The sequence below is a fragment of the Microplitis demolitor genome, chromosome 7, assembly GCF_026212275.2.
Source record: "Microplitis demolitor isolate Queensland-Clemson2020A chromosome 7, iyMicDemo2.1a, whole genome shotgun sequence".
Taxonomy (NCBI): domain Eukaryota; kingdom Metazoa; phylum Arthropoda; class Insecta; order Hymenoptera; family Braconidae; genus Microplitis; species Microplitis demolitor.
In genome coordinates this window covers 15,783,433-15,804,341 of record NC_068551.1, presented here as the reverse complement: position 1 = coordinate 15,804,341, position 20,909 = coordinate 15,783,433, and the positions used below count along the sequence as shown (strand labels likewise).

Here is a 20,909-nt window from a genome sequence, read left to right as displayed (position 1 = left end):
TTTTCTAATTTTGAGATGTTTGATTGAATTTATCTCGAAAACTACGAGCTCTACGGTAATGGCTTACAAAAGTCTTTTTGTAGAAAATGAAATTCTCTATAAGAAAGTCATTTACAATTTCGTCGTAAACTGAGTGGTTTTTGAGTAAAATAACAAAAACCATAAAATTAGAGAAAAAATTGGCTTCAAGATTTTTTACCGGGAAGTGCGGTTACAAAACATCAATTGGCTACAAGCACTTTAAAAGAGGAAAGATTTCTCTGTAATTTCCACCTATTGCCGATTTAATATCATGAAATATTGCGAATCTATAGATAATTGAAAACAAAAATTAAAATTTACGTGTTAATTAAATAGAAAAATTTCAAATTCATTTAGCGAGTTCTTAATATTAAAATTAATTGCTCATCTTTGATGAGCACTTTTTTTTTAAATGTTTAGAACATTATTCCATTAACGGACCAAAAATAAAAATAGTTTCAAATGAAGCACTCTACTACTCACAATAAGTATTGAATTCAACAACCTATCACAATTTAATGCAAGTATAAAATATTTTTGCTTTACTTTAAGAGCGCAAATTTGAAATTAAATTTAATTTTCAAAATAAATAACAAGCTCATGTCATATTTATTAATAATTAAAAATTTTTTGTAGCAAGGAAATATTAAAATAGTGTACTTACTATCGATAGCAGATATTTTTACGACATCTTTTGTTTCCGTGTTTATCACAAAATTTTTTTACGACGACTTCATCATACTTTCTACCACACATTTGGTTCTTGGAATTACCAATAAGAGAATAACGTGTACTGTCTTGTTTTAATAAGTATTGTCAAAAACAAATTATTATTGATTTTAATTTTTAAATGACTGTTGTATTTCCACTGTTGCTTCTGACTGAATGATGAAAAGTGTAGTAACATTTTATTTTTTCATAAAAACTCCTGCAACATTAAAAAAAAAACTTTTAAATACTTTCAAGTCTTTTATACTCACCATGATTTCAAATTTTAAACCATGGGTTAAAGATTACAAACATAAAATTTTATGACCCATTCAAATTTTTTGAAAATCCTTTGACTTAGCTCGAGTTACACTCAATAATCAAAACAGTACATGATAAAGAAAATACATTTTACTATTTAAAATATAGCACCTTGGTTCTTTAAGTATCAAATGAGGTTTATGTGAGGTTTATGAGTTTGAAATAAGGGTCAGTAAACTTCATAGAGGGCGAGATGAAGTTCATTCTGCTGTTATGAAGATGAAATAAAAGACAAAACTCAAAAATAGTGTGAAATGAGGGCTAAAGTTTCTACTTGGATCCCGTTTTTTATTTTTATGATGGCGCAACTCTTTTTATCAATAAAATAAAATTTACATTTAAAATAGGTATCATGAAATAAAATAAAGAACTAGACGGATAGTTCACTTCCAGCATACAAACTCACAAATCATCCAAATCATATTCGAATGCCTGTAATAATATCTACCAAACCGACATCAACATCAGCTACAGACATTTCTTAAGCCGATCGACCGTCCAAATTAATTTTGTAATCAACGCGAATCACGGTAGCAAATAGTACTAGCCACCTGTATTGACCACCTACCGCAATAAAATTTAAACAACTCTAAATTATAACATTCTTCTTTTATTATTTATACGTTAAATCATTCCCGGCCATATTATCGGCTTATCTACATACTTGGCACCGAATAACCTGATCCCCATTACCTGTGTAAATGTCTTGAAAATTTGACTCGAAATAAGGGACTAGATTGTGTTTGCCACTCTTGGCATAACCGTATCAATTTATTTCATGGAATCAACTCAAAATAATTTTTCTATGCGCAACGTTAACGTAAATGTTGCACCAGTAATGACATAAATTCTACTGCAGGCTTAATAATAACAATAAAGTTTAATTAAGAACAAATCACTGTCAACTCGGTCGCGCACGATAAAACGACAGACCAACTTAATTTATATTTAAATTTATGCAGGTTAACTAAACTATCGGTGGTATCGGTCATGTGAAAATATAACTATATATACATATACATGTATATATAGATAAATGTGTGTGTATAAGGACTAAGAATTCCTCTTATACGATTTGGTGACCCGTTAACGTGCATACACTAGAATGAATCACCTCAGAATAGTATAGAGAGCCCGTGTGAAACACTTTCCCGCCAATTCTCTTGTCGACGTTTAACATACCGCAGAGAAACGATAGCGTGACGTATACAATCCATACATATTGTCCTAGGTCAAACGAATCTTAATTCAGTTTTAACTCAATAAAATACGAAATCGGCTTATTTCAAAATGATGTCATGAAAAAAAAAAAAACTTATTTTTAATGTGTAAAATATTTACATACTGAGAAAACAATTTATTAAATATTATTTAAATTTATCAATATTTAGTAAACGATGAACGGTTTATTAAATATTAGTAACCGTGTTCATGAAATATTGATAAACAGTTTATCAAATATTAATAAATATGGACACAAATATCAAAATTGGAAATAATTTTTGAAAATTCCATTTTTTTAATAATTCTTCCCATAGCACTTTATTTTTTATATTTAATGATTATTTGAACAAGCATGAAAACAATTTATTAACTGTAACACGTCTATAAGGCAGTATGTTAAGCTAGAGGATATGACGTATGAATCCTGCACAAATCTCACATATCAATAATTAATACAAGTTTATCACATATTAATAAACTTATACTAAATATTGACCAGCGGCCTCTCAAATGTTAATATAAAGTTAGTAATATTTAATCGATGTAAAAGATCAATATTTAATATATTTAGATTAATATTCAATAAATATAGTCGGATATATAAGACATGTAATTTATCAAATGTGAGTAAATTTTTTTCTCAGTGCAAGCTACTCTCTTAAAATCGATCAGTGAAAAGTATTCCGATCAGTGAATATTCACTGCACAAATAGTTTTAAGTATATCACTGATTGAATCAGTGCAATACTTGGGACTGATTCGCAGTAGATATTCACTGATTTGTAGGTTTTTTCACTGATTCATTTTAAGAGAGTACGAAAGTCAAGCAACGATTTCAAATACAATTAGGGTTACTACTTGAAAATTTTTAAAAATCGAGGGAATAACTCAACTTTCTACATGCAATATGAATATAGTTAACATGTAAAGGCCAAGGGTTCGATGGATAAATTTTTAATTACTAGTACTTAACACAAAAATGTTAGCTAACGATAAATTGCTTCATTTCTCGGGAAAGGAGGAAACATTATGAAATAATTCTACATAATAGTGAACCATCTGGAATATCAAAATATATGTTATACGTATTTAGATGTTTAATTTAAATAAAAGTTGATTATTTATAAGTAATCCATATCTTTTTTTGATTATTATTAAAAAGGGTCTATAGTAATGTTTATCCAACCTTTTCCCTCAAACAAAACCTCTAAATGCAAAATTAAACACGAGAACCGATGCATTACTCTATAATATGGCAATCGAAGTTTTCATTTTTCAAAAATGTTCATTTGTTTAAGAGAAAAACGTGGAAAACGTTTCCATTTACTACGTAAGTGCAACAAGGATAGTGTCGCTCGTCGACTTTAATGTGATAGAAAAAAAAGAGCCGAGCTTTTTAAAAATAAGAATGTTACATATGTAAAAATTGCAGCAGCGATCCGAGTAATCGTTTTCATATCTTGTTTGTAGAAATAAATGTTACTAGTCAATCTATGATTGTCTAGATAAGTTCTTGGATATTGATTTAAGCTTAATTTGAATTATTTTGTATTTGATAGACGATGATTCGGTTGACAGAAGTTAGAAATTAATTAATAAAAAATTTTTCTGACATTGCTTCGGGTTACTTTCTGACCAGTTGTCTTTAAATGATATTCAATTTCTGATTATTTTTCTTTCTTAATAGTAACATCTATTTGACAATTACCCACCTTCCATTTTTTTTATTCAACTCTCATGTACCCAACTACCATAGTCGAAATTAATTAATCAATTATCACTTAAAACAAGACGACAAAATTACAATGTCGTTGATATAGGTTAAAAAAAAACTTATAGTTGTTTTGAATTACCCGTTTAAAAAATGATCCTGAAGTCAGCAGACAATTAAAAATTTTCCGATTTTTTTTTTCAACAAATCGATTATAAAAAATTAAAAAAAAAAAACCAAAAATGCACATGTAGAAAATTAAAACATCTATGAGTACAATTTTTCCAAATATTTTTTTTTTTTTTTTAGAAATTATCGTTTTGTAAAAAAATCCGAAAATTTGTTGAATAAATTCCAGTACAATTTTCATTTCAAGATTGATATTTATAATTAAAAATTTTGTAGGTTACAATTTATTTAAAACATTTTTTAACAAGTAATTTAAAACGACTGTAAGTAATTTTTAAATAAATTTAATTCTCGACGAGATTTTTACCACTCTTTCCTTTTTTCAATGAATTATATAATTTGTTTTTTAAATTAATTACTTAAATTTTAATGCGGTTATGACAGTTGAGTCATTGAATATTTTAAAAAATAAGGGAGGGGGAGGGCATTGTCTTAGAATTCTCTCAAGTAAAACAATAAAAATATTACCTTCATCGTCATATTAAAATCTATCATCAATATTTAAGCTTTTTTATTATCACTTTATTGATTGCGAACTCAATTTTTAGAACAACAAATTATTTAAGAAATTGAAATTGTCAGCAATAAGTAACCTCATAGTTATAAAAAAAATAACTTGACGTTAAAAAAAATTGATCAACTGCATATACGGATTATGGTATTGATATTAAATATTTGTAACATATACTTACATTTAAAAAATCACTGAAAATTCGCAATTCAAAATTAAGAATTACTATGACAATAAAGTTAGCAGACATTTAAGAATTTTTAGATTTTTTTTCAACAAAATGAATGATTATTAAAAAAATATTTTGAAAAATTGCACGTATAGTTTATGAAATTTTTGACATGTGCATTTTTTGAGAAATATTTTTTTTAATTATTTGTCTGCTACAAAAAAAATCTTTAATTTCAAATGTCTGCTAACTTTACTATCATAGAATTACTTCATTCTATATCTATAGATATTAAAAGTAATTTGGCTTTTGTAGACTGATTGCTTTAGAAAAAAAAAAAAATTATTTTCTCTCGCCAGGAGATCAACTTTGTGACTAAAAATCACGCGATTTTTGATAAATTTAATACCCTTGATATCTTATATTTTTTAACTTGTATTGAAAAAAATAAATATTTTTCTTCAAAGCCATTGAAAAAAAAAATCGGGCAGAATGAAATGTCGATCAAATTTTTTTGATATTTTGAAAAAAATTCATAAGCGAAAAATATTTACGTCCATAAATAATAATTTTAAACTTTCTTAAGTATGTAGACATTAAAAAAATAATAATAAATTAACTTACTTTACATACATTTGTTTATAACCAACAATAAAAAAATTACAAAATGACTAATCTTAGAAATAAATATCATTGATGGTCATAAACTAAACTGTACATTCAAAACATCTTTGTAAACTCTATGAAGAATATCTTCGAATTAATTTAATTAATTAAATTAATAATTTAATAAAAATCCTAAACTGAAACTACGCACTTGGCTTCCAACAATGAGTTGATATACATATATATAATATATAAGCGCGGGCAAACCGCATAAAGCCCAAACCGACTGGAGCGACACAGGAAACTGGCGATTTTTTCCCGCATTAAATTTAAATTTTGAAATCAATTAAATTTATAATCAATGATACTAAAAGCAGCAAACATCAAACATTTTTGTAATTTTTATAAACAAGTTACTTGTCAGTAAAATAAAATTTATGGAATATGCATGAAGATTTTTTAAAGTTTTTGATATGCAATTTTCAAAATTATTTTTCTATAAGTATTTTACTTTTTTATTTGAAAGAAATACATTTTTTGAATGTCTGTTACTTTCAATATTATTTTTAATGTGAATGTGAATGTAGCAGATATATGAAAATTTTTTAATTTTAAATAAATGAATTAAAATAATGAATTTAAAAAAATGCGCGTACCTATTTTTTAATTATATTACTACGTATTTTTGAATTATTACTTTACTTGTATTTTTTTTTATTTATTAAAAAATTTCTAATTATAATCATTGTCTGCTGTATTCACACTCATTTTTTATTAAATTTTTAACCTAAATAACTGTACAAATAATTAAGATTTTGTACGTCAGTTCTTAAATTAATACTAAATTATTCAATTTAACAGTAATTACCTTAACCTAATAATAATATCATACTTTTTAGAAAAAAACTTTAAATATATTATCTTAAAAATTTTTATCCCGAACTGGTTTTAATATTTTTTACAGTTAATAACTCTATTATAAAAAAGTATTTAATGTAGCTGAGCAGGAAGACAACTTTAATTAAATCTATTATATATAAAAGTGAATAATTCCATAAGACGATTAATAAAATTTAAATATTAAAATTAATTTATCTTTATGCGGATTAGTGAATAATTAATCCACAAATGAACATTTTGAGTAATCTAATCTAATTACGTTAATTATAGGAGATATGAATATTAAATACATAAAATCACACTTAGTAACAGTTTTCGTCCAGACAAACATGTTACGGCCTTATTGTATTTGGATGATGAGTCTTTAGAACTTGTATTATAGGTTCATTAAGATTTACCAGAGAATCCCGAACAATAATATACAGTCCTGGAGGAAAATCACAGTACACAAAACTTTGCCAAGATAACAGAGCCTCATTAAAGTAAATAATATGACTTTGATTATGTAAATTATTATATAATTTTGAGTTATATCTTAAGATTTAAAAAGAACCTGATATATATATATATATATATATATATATATATATATATATTTATTAATCGATAAAAAATTTAAGTGTTAAAGTTCGTTAACATTTTCGCGTGCATTATTAGATTCCGTATACTTAATAATCACACGCGAAAGGTTAAAGTTGCGCATTGCTCTTTTTCTCTTTATATTTTTTTATTTTTTTATTTTATACATATATATAACGTGTGCGGATTAAAATTTATCAGATAAGAAACCACCCGAGAAAGTCAAAGTTTAATAGCTTCTTCTTTTATTCGTTTTTACTTTACCCTCATTTTCCGCATTAGCATTAAGACCACCTCGAAAAAAATTCAAATATTGTAACAAAAATCTTTTCAACAAATTGATGTTTTTTTTTTTATACAATTTTTCGTCTACTTACAGAAAAATATAGTAACTCAAGTATTGAATGATCTTGACCGTCCACTCGTCCACTCAGTCCATAAAATATATAACTCTCGAAACGAATAAAGGAATATATATAAAGCACAATTGAATAAATACATCAAACTCAAATAATAAAATGCACGACATATTGGAAAAAAAAAATTGCACTGAAAAGACTTTGGTACTAAAAATCAACTGTGTAAGCTTCTTTTTTTTGCTATTGAGTTTAACTGGTATGAAGGACCTTGACAATGTCGGCGTAAGTCTATTAACAAAAGCTAAAATATAAGTTATATATTTATACACAAAAGTATTCTGCTCTATATATATAATATACCTATAGCTTTACGCTACTAGTAAAGCCCATTCATACAGATCCCAAATATGTCTTGGAAGAAAACTGCGAAGAAAGAAAGAACATAAAAATGTAATAGACTAGAAAAAGATAAATATACAAAACATCACCAGTGGCATTTTCTCGTAGCAGAAAGCATTGTATCCAATATTCAGTAGGCGTTCGTCGCTCTCGTTCAAGTACATCACCAGTACCAATAGTATATACATATATAACTAAAAAATACAAGTTTTAAGGGTATTTTGTAAAAATAACCCGAGAGAAGTCGTGAAACGATCTATAATATGGCGGATGTATATCGTAGTACACTATTGTCATTCGTCGTGTCACACGGCTAAGAAAATAAAACGGTTTTTCAAGACTTCAAGTGCCCGCACGTACCTTGAAAAAAAAAAAAAAATAAAAGAAAACGAAAAAAAAAAAAAAACCAGGCAACATGCTAAAAAAGAATAGTATACATAAATATATATATCCGCCTCTTGTAAAATTGTTGTACAAATTTTGTCGTTACACTCAACGTCATTTGCTCTCTTATTTAACATTCTTTTGCGCTTATATATATACTCTTTCACTCCTAGAGCTGTCATTTAGCTTTTTTTAAAATTTGATCGAGCGCCTCTTCAAAGTGCATAAGATGAAATGAATTAGCACCGGCCGGTTTGCCGCCTTGCTCTCCTTTTTATTATTATTATATTTATATATATATATTTTTTTCTCTATATTCATTTCTCACCCATGAATTAACAACAACCCCTGTTTTGTTACCTAGTATATTGCCATGGAATATTTCTAACAATTCGTCGGCGGTTGGACGGGTATTTTGCGCCGATGTGATGATGCTTTCCAATGACGAATCACTTTCTGTAATAATACATCAAATATCATCAATATGTTCATGATATAAATTTTGATCGAAAGGGTCGCTACTTAAAATTTCACAATATCTTTTATTTGGGATATTACTAATATTATATGGGTTTTATATACAAAATATTTATTGTCACATTATGAATTAATTTTTCAATATGTTTTTTTATAAATTATGAGATCCATAAATGAAACTGAGTTTACAGAAATAAAATTAAAATTTAAGTTTTTGTAAAAAAAATTATATTTATTTTAACTGTAATCCTCTATGGAGAAAGTTTATAAAAAATATATATGTTAAAATGTCAAAAATATACATAAAATTTTTATAAAAAATATATTTTTAATAGATAACTTTTGGCAGATTTTTGAATATATTTTAAATGTAATTTAATTATATTTGAAATATATCTTAGAGCATATATAAAATACATGTATGAAAATGTAAAAAATATATTAGTACGATAATATAAAAAACATAAAATATAATAAAAATATATATTTAGGGGAGGAAGGGGCAAAAAGGAGTACTTAAGGAAATACCAAAGTTTCGAGAAGTCAAATACACTGAATCTTTCTTTTTAATGATATTCAAAGTAAATAGAAAAAATTTTCAGTTGCCGTTAAAAAAAAAAGTTTTCATTTTTGCGGACAAAATAGAGTACCCCCTAAAAAAAGGTAAAAAAAAATTCTGGATTTTAAATGAATTTGATTAAGTTAAACTTTTTTGCAAGTAATTTACATAAAGAAAAATTATATTTTACATTATTATTGGATACAAAAGAAGAAAAACAAATTTTTATCATAAACAAAAGTCATTAATATTTTTCAGCTGACAATTAATTTTTAAAACATTTTAACAAAAAAAATTCAAAATAACGCTCAATTATATTTACAAAAGTGATTTTGGAATGTTTAAAAACCATTTAAAATATAAAATTTTTTTTTCACAAGATTTGGGAGGCACCCCGTTTTACCTACCCTACCCCTAATATATATTTTTTATAGAATAAGAATAGCGTTTTTATTTGTATCACATAGCGTGTTTTACAAAACTGTACCTTTATCTTAAATTAATTATTTACATTTGCTTATACATTAATTTTGACTTATTTCTCTACATATTTGTATTCTCTTTTTTTTATCTTATATATTTCTTTTATATTTCCATACATGTATTTTTTATATTCTACACTGTTAAAAAAATTGTTTGAATTTTCAAAACATTGTATATAATAACGCAATAAACACATACATTTGTGCTTGAAATTTTATTACTAATTTCATATAGAATTTAACATACACGTTTTTGAATTTTCAAATCAACACTTTGGATTTTCAAATACTTCGTTTTGAAGTTTTAAATACAATTTTTTAAATATTCAAATACTTTATTTTTAATTTTCAAATAGATGTATTTAAAAATCTGAACTGTTTATTTGAAAATTCAAAAGCGTGTATTTTAAATTCTAAACGATCGTTACAATGAAATTTCAAACACAATTGTATGTGTTTATTGCATTATATACAATGTTTTAAAAATTCAAACAATTTTTTTAACAGTGTATGGTTACATGGAAATTAAAAACTGTCAGGTATATAAAGTAACAAAATGTTTATTGATAAAACTTCAAAATTTTGTAAACTGTCATCAATTCCTTATAAACAACATTATAAATTTTTTTTTCTTTTATTAACCATTGTTATAATATAATATGATATAGCGGGTGATTATATTGTTTTTTCTTAAACGTCTAAAAAAGTAAAAGTTAAATAAATATTTTAAAGTTAAATCACATTTTAATTTTTATATCGCTATAAAAGTATATTATGTTTATTAGCATTATGCTATATCACATTTATTACTGTGTACTGTCAATGATGTTCAGTTCAGTCACAAGTTTTATTTACTTTATGTTATGGAGGAAATAAAAACTTAACAACAATAAAGTCTGATATACACCACTCACATTACTCAAATTTATTATATATTTAACTAATTAGTATTAATACACAATCCTTGATCACTGAACGCGCAACACGTCACGCGCAGAAATTTCATATACAAGTACTTGAACTTTCAAATAAGTATTATGAAATTTCAAATGGAATTATTAAGACTCAATATGTCTTAGAATTTTGAATACTTGCTTTGAAAATTTAAAAAACAAGCATAAATTTTAAGTACGTTTATTAAAATTCATATTCTTTTTCTTAATTCTGAATACCAACTTGATTAGTAAATTACGTACATTAAATTTGAAGCTTTTTTTATTGAAAATACAATTCAAATATCTAGTTATGAAAATTTAATTCCTTTTGTATAGTAATTTTCAAATTATTTTTTACAGTGTAAGATATGTTTTTAATATATATTAAAATTTCATTTAAAATACATAAATAAGATTTGTGCGAAAATTGGCCAAAAGTTAGCTATTAAAAATATATTTTTTACTAGCTATAACATCTATTTTTTCTATAAATTTTTTTCATGTGAGAAAAACTATTCGAAACTTATTTCTTATTAATTTTTTCAACAACAGTCACTTGAAATTATTATAGCCATTTTTTTTGTGTTAGATGTAAGTATTAAAAATTAATATAAGTTCTCTGCTTCCTTAATTAATTTTTTAATGCACTATAATCTATAATAGGGATCAGTGATATTACAACGGATTAAAATTATAGTTATAAAGATTTTTCATTTAATAAGACGTGAAACTTAAATCTCATACGGTATATCAAGTAGTCAGAATAGTAGAGTCAGACCTAGACTAATTGTTAGACAGAAGTATAACCATATTACACTCGTAGTTTTAACAGGAGTAAGAGCAGCACAAACTGTCTTAACTATTTGACAGTGATGCAAAATGGATACTTAAACTTGATAAAGCCTGAAGGATAAGAGAAGTTTGTGTTTCGAGGATATCATGTATACCAAAGTATCATCAGAGAAAGGAAAGGTTTAATCCTTCTTGAATCATAAACAAAATCCTTCATTTCAAAATACTTTAATTAAAACTCCCTTCACTGAGTCATACTTCAAGACACTTGAAAAAACTATTATAAACATAAATATGTTTGTAAATAAACCCCTAGCTATTTAATATAAAAACAAAAATGAATTAGTTATATATTTATAAGAATAATAAAAATGCACGGGTATTTTTTTTTATGTTTAAACTTTTAGTCAAACACCTGATGAAAATCTCAAAAGAATTCCTAAGTATATTTAGCTCATCGTCAGCTACTTGAAACTAAATGTCATTTAAACATCGATACGAAATGATTGAAAAGACGAAACGAATCAAACAGACACCGACCGCAACAATGATAATCGAAGAATTTTCATAAATACATTTCAGAATGCCTTTTTGAATACCTAGTTTTCTTTTTTTTTTTATTCTCAAAGTTATAACTATTGAAAAGGTGAAAATATATTTGGCGTTTCATACTAAACAGTTTGTCCACTTGTGTTACATTGTGATTCCACGAATAAGCCACCATGATCCCACATCCCATTCACATGAGCGTTTTTTCTTTTTTATGAATGGAATACTCTGGTGGCGACGACGGAGTGACCTACCACCATCAGAAGCAACAGTTAGTGTAGCTTTTCTAGTAATGGTCCTAGTCCAGCATCATAAGTATGAATGACCATGAAAAAACTGTAAAACCCGAGAAAGAAGGAGAAAAAAGACCTGAAAGACGAATAAGTCACAAGAAGGTAACCTGGAGTACTCGACTGTATGTATAATAGTTAGAAATAAATAAAAGAAGAGAATAACAAAAAATGGGAAGTGGTGCCTCGCAGTCTGGCTAGAAAAACGATCAGTATACGTAGTATACTATAAAGAATGGAAAAAAAAATACCGCCTGCTAGGTCTTTTGCGACACAAGTGTGCCATTGTATTTTATCCAGAGTGTCGAGAGTCTCGCGCTATTGTCGGTCGGTCTTCTTTAACGCCATTAACTACGTTTTACCTTAAATTTGACCCAAAGTGAGGGGCCTCTTGACAAATTTACGGAATCTACAGTATACAGTTTTTCCAATCGTTTGACAAACATAATACATAAATTTTTCAACCGTGAGAGAGACCAGAAACGCCTTACATTGCCATACTATAATATAATATATATAATATATAATACAACTCTGCCGACTTCTTCAGCAGCTTCTTGGCTTCAGAACAAACCCAAACTCAATAGAATCGTGTTTGGATGTGACATGAACTTTTTACAGTCTTTTTTTTTTTACCTTATTTTCTAACTTCTTGGAACAGAAAAACATTTTCAGTACAATAACCGTGTGTACGACACACAGAAGCCAGTTTTCCAACGTGTGAATGGAAAACAATTGCTTTTTATTTTGTGCTGCACTAGTTATATGTGCCAACGCGACACACCATTTTACGCTCTATGGAACATTTTCAAAAACTTCCGACGGGACATTTTTGATATTGAATTTCTCTATGCGCGAATAAATTTCTTTATAACATCTATTATTGTATATTTAAAAATATTAATCGAGTAAAAAAAAAATAAATGAATTTTTTAATTTACAAAAAGTCAAATTTAATTCCAAAATCCGATTTCAAATTTAAATATAAAAATAATTTATTTACTGTTTATATTCAGTTTGAATGATATCGTTTATGCTTAAATTTTTGAAACTATAAAAATGCACGCGATGAAATTTTATTACATATATATCTGACGTTTATATTACATCCGCACGCTCACATAATCTTACCACTGTTTCTCTTTCTGCATCATAGGATATTTAACTCTTAAAGTCTAGCACACAATCTACTAAAAGCACTTTAAAAAATAATATTATACTTATAAATATGTATACGTTCATTTAATAACACGCTATTGTAGTAAAATAAATAAAAAAAAGAGAATACTCACTAGGGTGGGTCAAAAAAATCAACTATTTTTATTTTACACATGCGATCAAAAAATGGGTTGCTAGACACCTTACAAAAATTCTCACCAAATATAAGTTCTTAATTTTAATAGGAAGATCCTCCGCATCGCAGTTTTTTATTTTTTTCTCAGTCCAATAGAAAAAAATTCATAACTCATCATGAATAAAAATATACTTACTTAATATCATAAGATATATATGAGCGGTTGATGAAATGTAATTTGAAAAGTTATTACAGTAAAAATAATATTTATCATCATAAAATTATTAATAATAATAATATTTTTTTTGTAACTTAAATTATTAATGTTAAAACTTAACAAATTGTTAGCAAAGTTAAACATGCTCTTGCTGAGTGATATTATTTTAAGAAGCACGCAAAGATAACTTTCTAAATATTAAAATCTTCCATGCATGTTTCAGTAAGTATGCGGCTGAGATATTCATTAGATTTATGCATTATAAGATAGAGGTGAGTAGAATATTTATAAAAAAAATATGTTATCATTTCAGACATTCGTTTTAAAATAATATTTATTTGTCATTATAAATATTTCATTATTATTTATATATATTTATAAACCTTATTAGATATAAAAATTACAAAATTTACAGTCTTCGATATTGTTAAAATCTATACAATATTTACAAAAATTATTTGTTCAAATAATCCACTGATTCTTAATTTCGAATAAAAAAAATTTACAGTCTTCGATTAAATTACTCTACTGAAATCAAGAATTAACAATACTCTCAACGGTATATTTAGTACAAGTATTATTTCTAACGATAATTGAACTGTCTTTAAGAGAAGTAATGTACGGATCAACAGGCAAAATTCCTTTCTTCACAATTTCCGAGTCTTCAAAATTGTGGTATTGACGTTTACGACTCTCATCATTGATATTCACATCACAAATATTGTGTCGGCGATTTGGGAATTCAAAAAAACCCGGAAACCTTGGATAATCAACTGGAGAAGTTCTTAAATCTTGAACAACGTCAGCAGAAGTCTCTTTACATTCCTCTTTAATATCTTGTTTGTCATTCTCGTGTGTTGATGCAAGTATCTTATTCTCACAAACGTCTTTATCTTTATCCTCTTCACAAAGTCCCTCCTCGGTTGTTGTCGTAGTGCACTTTTTATCATCGCAATCCTCTTTTTTCTTGCCACATGTCCTCAAGCAACAGCACTTAGCACTTTGGCCCGTGGGTAGATCCTCTTTCTTGTACTTGACCCGACGGTTCTGGAACCAGATTTTCACTTGTTTTTCAGATAAACGTAAGTTCGTGGCTATTTCAATTCTACGTAGTCGAGATAGATACATATTAGTTGAAAATTCACGTTCTAATTCAAGTAACTGAGTACTGGTAAATGCTGTGCGTATCCTTTTTGAACTATTATTAAATGAATTTGGTGATTTCGGTGATTTCGGTGACTTCGGTGATTTCGGTGGCGGTGTTGGTGTCATACTGTGCGTTGGTGACTCATTAGCTCCTGATACGTCTGTAAATTAAATAACAAAAATATTACTTTTAAATATTCCAAGTTTACTTAAAAATGTGAGTTTTGATTTTGATCAAAGCAACGAATTTATTGTCAAATTGAAAAATTTTTTAAACAATAATTACCTGATAAGCGACTTGTTGGAGAATTAAGTGGCGATGACGGACTCTGTCTATTAAGAGGCATCCCCATGAAGGCTGGCGGACTCAGCGGTACAGGAAGAGGTAAAGCTGGTGGTCTAGGTACTGGTCTAACTGGTTGATAACCCAATCCAAGATTGAAGAAGTTGAACATATAATTTGGCAACTGGTTCCCGTAATAAGGAAGTGGATAAGTTGGAGGCGAATTATTGCCGATAAGCGAATCTACCAAAAAACTTCGCGACATCTTGAATGTTAGATTTTTAAAACACTTAAATAAAAAAAAAAACTCTTCACAAATTCACAGAACACTTTAATCCAATTCAAAATAATTGTGTGAGACAGTAACGAAAAGTTCAGTATAAACTTTGAGATTAATTTTAAAATAGACGTTTACGACTCGGAGTTTGAGCGAGTTGTGAGATGGGGTCCGATTTAGTAGTTATATATAAGGGCTGGTGACTCCACCCAGGGGTTGGTTTTAATTTGGGGGTCCTTTGTCCCCCGTGCTCCGCCCTTTTGTGGGGCTTTTTTTTGACAGGGTACACAAGTAGTTTCTCTCTATCTATTTCACTAGTTGGCCTTCTCTCTCTTTATCTCTCCCCCAAGGGTTCATCTCTCGGGGGACGAGCAGGCAATGATCCGAAGCATTTTCCAGCGTGCTAATTCCAACCAATCTTGTTCTCTGCTCGTGCCTTTTAAGGCATCATGACCTTTCTGGCTTATACAGAGTGGGGTGACTAACCACTGTGAATAGATCGATTGATCTTTCCGTATACGTTTTTTTTCACTTACACTTCTAAGGTTTCACTGATTAAATGCAGCCTAATAATACTTATACTTATCTACTTATCTACCTGATATTTATAAATAGGTATCCAATCTCCGTAAAGAAATATTATGTATTTATATATTTAAATATTTAAAATAGTTTGTGAGATATATTATTTACTTTTCATTTAACAAAACGTGACCCAAGTGCTTACGTGATAGAAGGTTGACATAAATGATCAAGGATAAACGGATTTAACAAGACCTAGAAATTTGATGCTCATCGCTAAGAAGTTTATGTAATATTCAAGAGTTTACTAAAGTTATCAAGCAAAAAGCAAGAGATAAAAGAGGTGCCTGCTTATCACAATATCCATTTTTTATTCATTGAACTTCAATTGAATTTTTATGTCAGCAAAACTTTTTTATCCGTTCCAATTAAAATAAAATTATTTTATCACATCATTTATTTAAATAACACGTATTTAATAATTGAATTAAATTTTTTTTTAAGAAACATAAATTTGTATGCAAGATTAATGGGTAGTACAAGATATTAAGATTAATAGTTTAAATTTTATGGTGTGTTGAATTAAATTTTATCCTGACGCTTAAAACTTTTCTGTTATCAGTGTAGGTATAATTTGTTTGTTTATTAATTCAATTCAAAGTGTTATTCTACTGATATGTCTACATTATATATTTATATAAATATGTACGTAAAGTTATAATTGAACGGAGGCGTTGCGTGTTATCCGGAAAATCTGACAACGATATACGCAGAAGTATTTCATACAGAAAAGCGGGGAGTATTATACCCATCACTCATTAGTTGTGTTACGAAATTGAATTCAGGGGCTTTTATAACGATCCTTATAATAATAAAGTAAATTCAACAATATAAGGAAAAGTTTCTTAGACAGAAAAAAAAAAATTTCTTGGCGCAAGAAATATTTTGTATTATAAATTGAAGACAAAATTTTTTCTTGGCTCAAGAATTTTTTTCTCGCCTAAAAAATTTTTTTCTGTCCCAAGAAAATTTTTTCTCACTTCAAGAAAATTTTTGTTTTCAATTTGTAATATAAAAATTTTCTTAGAACAAGAAAAATTTTTCTCGCCAAAAAATTCTTTTCTTCTGTGTATAAAAAAAAAAAAAAGAAAGTTTAGTGTTAAGAGGTTTTGAAAAATGACAGTAATCAACTTTCGTGAATATTTTTAAGTCACGCTCAATTGAATTTTATTACATACATATTATTCAAATATCGGGTAATTTATTAACTCAGGTATTTTTTTATTTTTCTTAATAAAAGCGAAAAAATTACACGACTGATACCTACAAATTTACAACTATTTAATTTGCATTGAGGGTCGTCTAAAATAACCCCTCATATTTTAAAATACTTCCTTAAACTTTTATCATGATGAATATATTATACAAATAAATCTGCCTCATTCTTTATATTAATCAACAATAATTTATTCTAATATACTTTAAATTATTTCCTTTATTACTATATTTATTTTTTTTTTTATTTTGTTGGATAAAAATATGACATAATTATAAAAATATTTTTGGGCACTGAATAATTATCCTATCAAACACGAAATTGACATGTAAATAACGATCATAACACCCTGGTAAAATATAATTTACTGCTGAGTCTAGCGAGAGGAGGTAAATTTATCGGTGACATTAACCGGACAGTTAACATGTTCAGATAAAAAAGTTTAATTCTCCCGTTGAAAAAAATTTAATATTTTTGACAGCTGAGATCTTCTTTAATTTTTAACTTTCAAAAGTTGAACCTTAACGAATAAAACTGACATGCACTCTGAACTTTCAGCTTAGCAATGAAAAAAAATATTTTATATCCTAAAAAAACAAAACTTCTAGCTTTTAAAATATTCACAGACTCATTAAAAATAAAACATCCTGTAAAACTTTGTTTCATCCTCTTTTTACTTTCATTGCTCATAGTTTATATTATTGAAAAAAAAAAAAAAATAATAAATAAAAGTTGCTAAAAACTGTGGTCATTAAAATAATTTAAAATAATTATAAAAAAATGGATAATAAAACAAATAAAACTTAATGACGCAATTATAAGGGTTAACTTTGAATATATATAGATACATAGTGTAGCAGCCGACGACAAAATAACGACGAAATGTTAACTGGCAATTTCAAGTCCCTAATAACACGACTAATCCCATTAAAAAAGAAAACCACCCCAAGTAGTACCAGCGTCGATCAGCCCTCGTAGCTCGCATTAAAAATCATGGTAACGTTATCTTACCGGTAGAATAATGCAAGCCCAAGTAAGTACACATAATATACATACAAGTTATGTAGCATATGCCCATCGGCTCATACATGTGTATAGATATATAGATGTGCATTACATAGTATATAATATGATGATGCTTTTTTCGAGGGGTGTCTATATGATTCCCTTACCAAGGGGTTGAAGGAACGAATATGTTTAAGAAGAGTAGGGGACTGGGTGAAAGGCATCATCATTTTACCCCTCAGTTGAAAGGGATGGGTAGCTCCCCCTATCTCATTACATTGCGCTAGAATTTCGCATCATTGCTCAAAAAGGATATTTTAATTTCAGAACAACCCTCGAATATCCGATACACACACCCTATTGGTCTTATTCCTCACTTGGGCGGGTCCGAAAATCTTTTGGGTACCCGTGTGTTGAGGGAAGTTAAAATGAATGCAACCTTTTATGCAGCGAGGACAAAAGGTTACATTATAAAACATAAATCAAAAATTCCAATGTCTTTAGATAGTTTTTAAATTTTTTACTTGCAGACTATTTTTAATTCATTTATTTTTAGTTATATTACATTTCAATTATCGATTGAGTTAGACATTAATCAAATATTTTGAAAAAAAAAAAAAAAATAATAATATATAACCCGGAACTCAAAAAAGCAACAGAATGAAATTTTTTTATTAATGCATCCTTGATTAATAAATTTTAACAAAAGATATATAATTAAAAAATATTAATTAAGAATTAATTAATTTTTTAATTTACAGACATAAATTATTTTCGAACATAACGATCAATCATAAATGTAAAAGATTACTGAGACTTAAAAGACTAAAACTGAAACTCAACTTTTAAATTAAATAAAAATCTAAAGTTAACTTTGTTTTTTTTTTTTTCTATATTTACGTCACTTAGTGTTAACAGAACCATTTGGAACGGTAAGTGAAGTAAAAAGTATCGCAAAACAGAAATTTTATCTATAGAATACTTTAACAGCTGGAAAAGTAAACTTCAAATCCAACAGCACTTTGAAGCATTTCTTTATACTTCTTATTTATTGTATAACATCAAAGTATCAAAATAACATTGTATTTTTATTTTTTTACAAATCGAATACATTTCAAAATCTCACATCTTACCAACGTCAAAAAGGTTTTACAACACATTTATTCTACAATATCTTTCGCATTTTAAAAATCTGAGCTGACAATAAAATTTTTTCGCATAATAAAAAAGCTCCTATACCCGCTCACTTTTCTTTGGAGTGAGATTAAATCACTCAATATAAATTAATAAATAAAATGAAAAACCATTTTTTTTTATACACAGAAAAAAAAAATTCTCGGCTAGATGTAAATATTCTTGATTGAAGAAAATTTTTTTGGAGACCTAAACTTTCTCAGATAAAGTATAAATTTTCTCCGACCAAGACGAATTTTTTTAACCAAGATAAATTTTCTTGGCTCAAGAAAATCGTGACTTGGTTCCCGAAAACATTTGTCTTCAAAAATATTTTCTTGACTCAAGATAACTTTTTTTTCTGTGTAGTTATTTTTTGAAGTTTCGAGTATCAGAATAAAATTTTAATTTGAAGAATAATGTTGATAATTAATTATTATTAATACCCATAGTCGCTTACTAAAAGTTGTGATGTACCATATTACTCGATCAACACATAGCCCCTATAGTCGCTCAAAGACAATATTAATTAAACTATGATAAGTTTATTGATTTGAAAAATAATTCAAAAATTATACTACTTTATTCTTTAATAATATAAAATTTCATGAATTTCAAAAATGTAATTAATAAGATATAGTTATAACTATTTTTAAAAAATTTGACGTAACCTAAATTTAATCTAAGGAACGAACGTTAAAGTAAAAAACGCCCGGCTGAGCGCGATTTTTAAAACAGCCATTTAATTTAAATTTATAATCTATTATAAAATAATTTGATACATCATATTTTAATATATTTAGATTCACAAATAATTATTTATCAGTAATAATATTTTTAGTTGTAATTTTTTTATACAAAAATTATAAAAAAAACGCCTTAAACAGTTTAAGTGAGTGACTATATAATGGTACTGAGCGGGTATAGGGGCTTTACCTTACAAATAGATTGTGGAAATGCTATAATGTCATAATAAAACCGGACCATATTGACCATCTACAGAAATTAAAATAAACCCATGCAAAAATTACCATGATCATAGTAAAATTTGCACTGATAACAAAAAAAAAGGATTTCTTGATAAAAAAACTTTTTACTCGCCTAAAGAAAATTTTTTCTTGTGCCAAGAAATTCTTTCTAGTCCTTAGAAATTTTTGTTTTTATTTCATAATACACGGAAAGAAATTTTCTTTAAAAATTACGGTTAAATTCACTGTAATCATGGGACATAATGCGGCGCTTTTATTTATTACCATTTCTGAAATACAAATTACGAAAAAATTTATTTGTTTGCGGTATTCATAAAATTTTCTGAATACCGAATAAAATTTACAGAAGACTAAAGTAAAACTTGTTGAAAACGATTCAAAATTATCTCACTTACCGATAAATAATTAGCTCGTGCCATTTGTCCCAAGATTACTGTGAATATAACGGTAATTTTTAAAGAAAATTTCTTTCAGTGTGCAATATATTTTTTACGCCAAGAATGTCTTTTTTCTGTGTACAGTGATTTGTACACAGAAACGTAATCGTTGTCAATTTTCCTAT

General features: G+C 27.2%; 1 protein-coding gene and 1 long non-coding RNA gene across 2 annotated transcripts in view; both read right to left on the bottom strand.

Moving 5' to 3' along the window:
• LOC103575380 (ankyrin-3) overlaps window positions 1-5,668 on the bottom strand; it is a 155,373-nt gene extending 149,705 nt beyond the window's left edge. Inside the window, exons 1-2 of the long non-coding RNA XR_001345329.2 lie at window positions 5,479-5,668; window positions 686-949 (exon numbers count right to left, since the gene is read on the bottom strand). This is a non-coding gene — a long non-coding RNA (ankyrin-3). The remainder of the gene's footprint in view (window positions 1-685; window positions 950-5,478) is intronic.
• An 8,542-nt stretch (window positions 5,669-14,210) lies between these two features.
• LOC103575381 (GS homeobox 1-like) lies at window positions 14,211-15,370 on the bottom strand. The gene is made up of 2 exons (XM_008555145.1): window positions 15,109-15,370; window positions 14,211-14,983 (listed from the first exon to the last, which is right to left on the bottom strand). The coding sequence occupies exons 1-2, from the start codon at window positions 15,368-15,370 to the stop codon at window positions 14,211-14,213; spliced, it is 1,035 nt and encodes a 344-aa protein (XP_008553367.1).
• Window positions 15,371-20,909: the final 5,539 nt, after the last annotated feature.

Excerpts from the sequence above, each read along its gene's own strand:
- LOC103575381 (XM_008555145.1), bottom strand. The coding sequence starts at position 15,370 with ATGTCGCGAAGTTTTTTGGTAGATTCGCTTATCGGCAATAATTCGCCT. Across the intron at positions 14,984-15,108 it reads TCCAACAAGTCGCTTATCAG|ACGTATCAGGAGCTAATGAG; the intron begins GTAATTATTGTT and ends TTTAATTTACAG.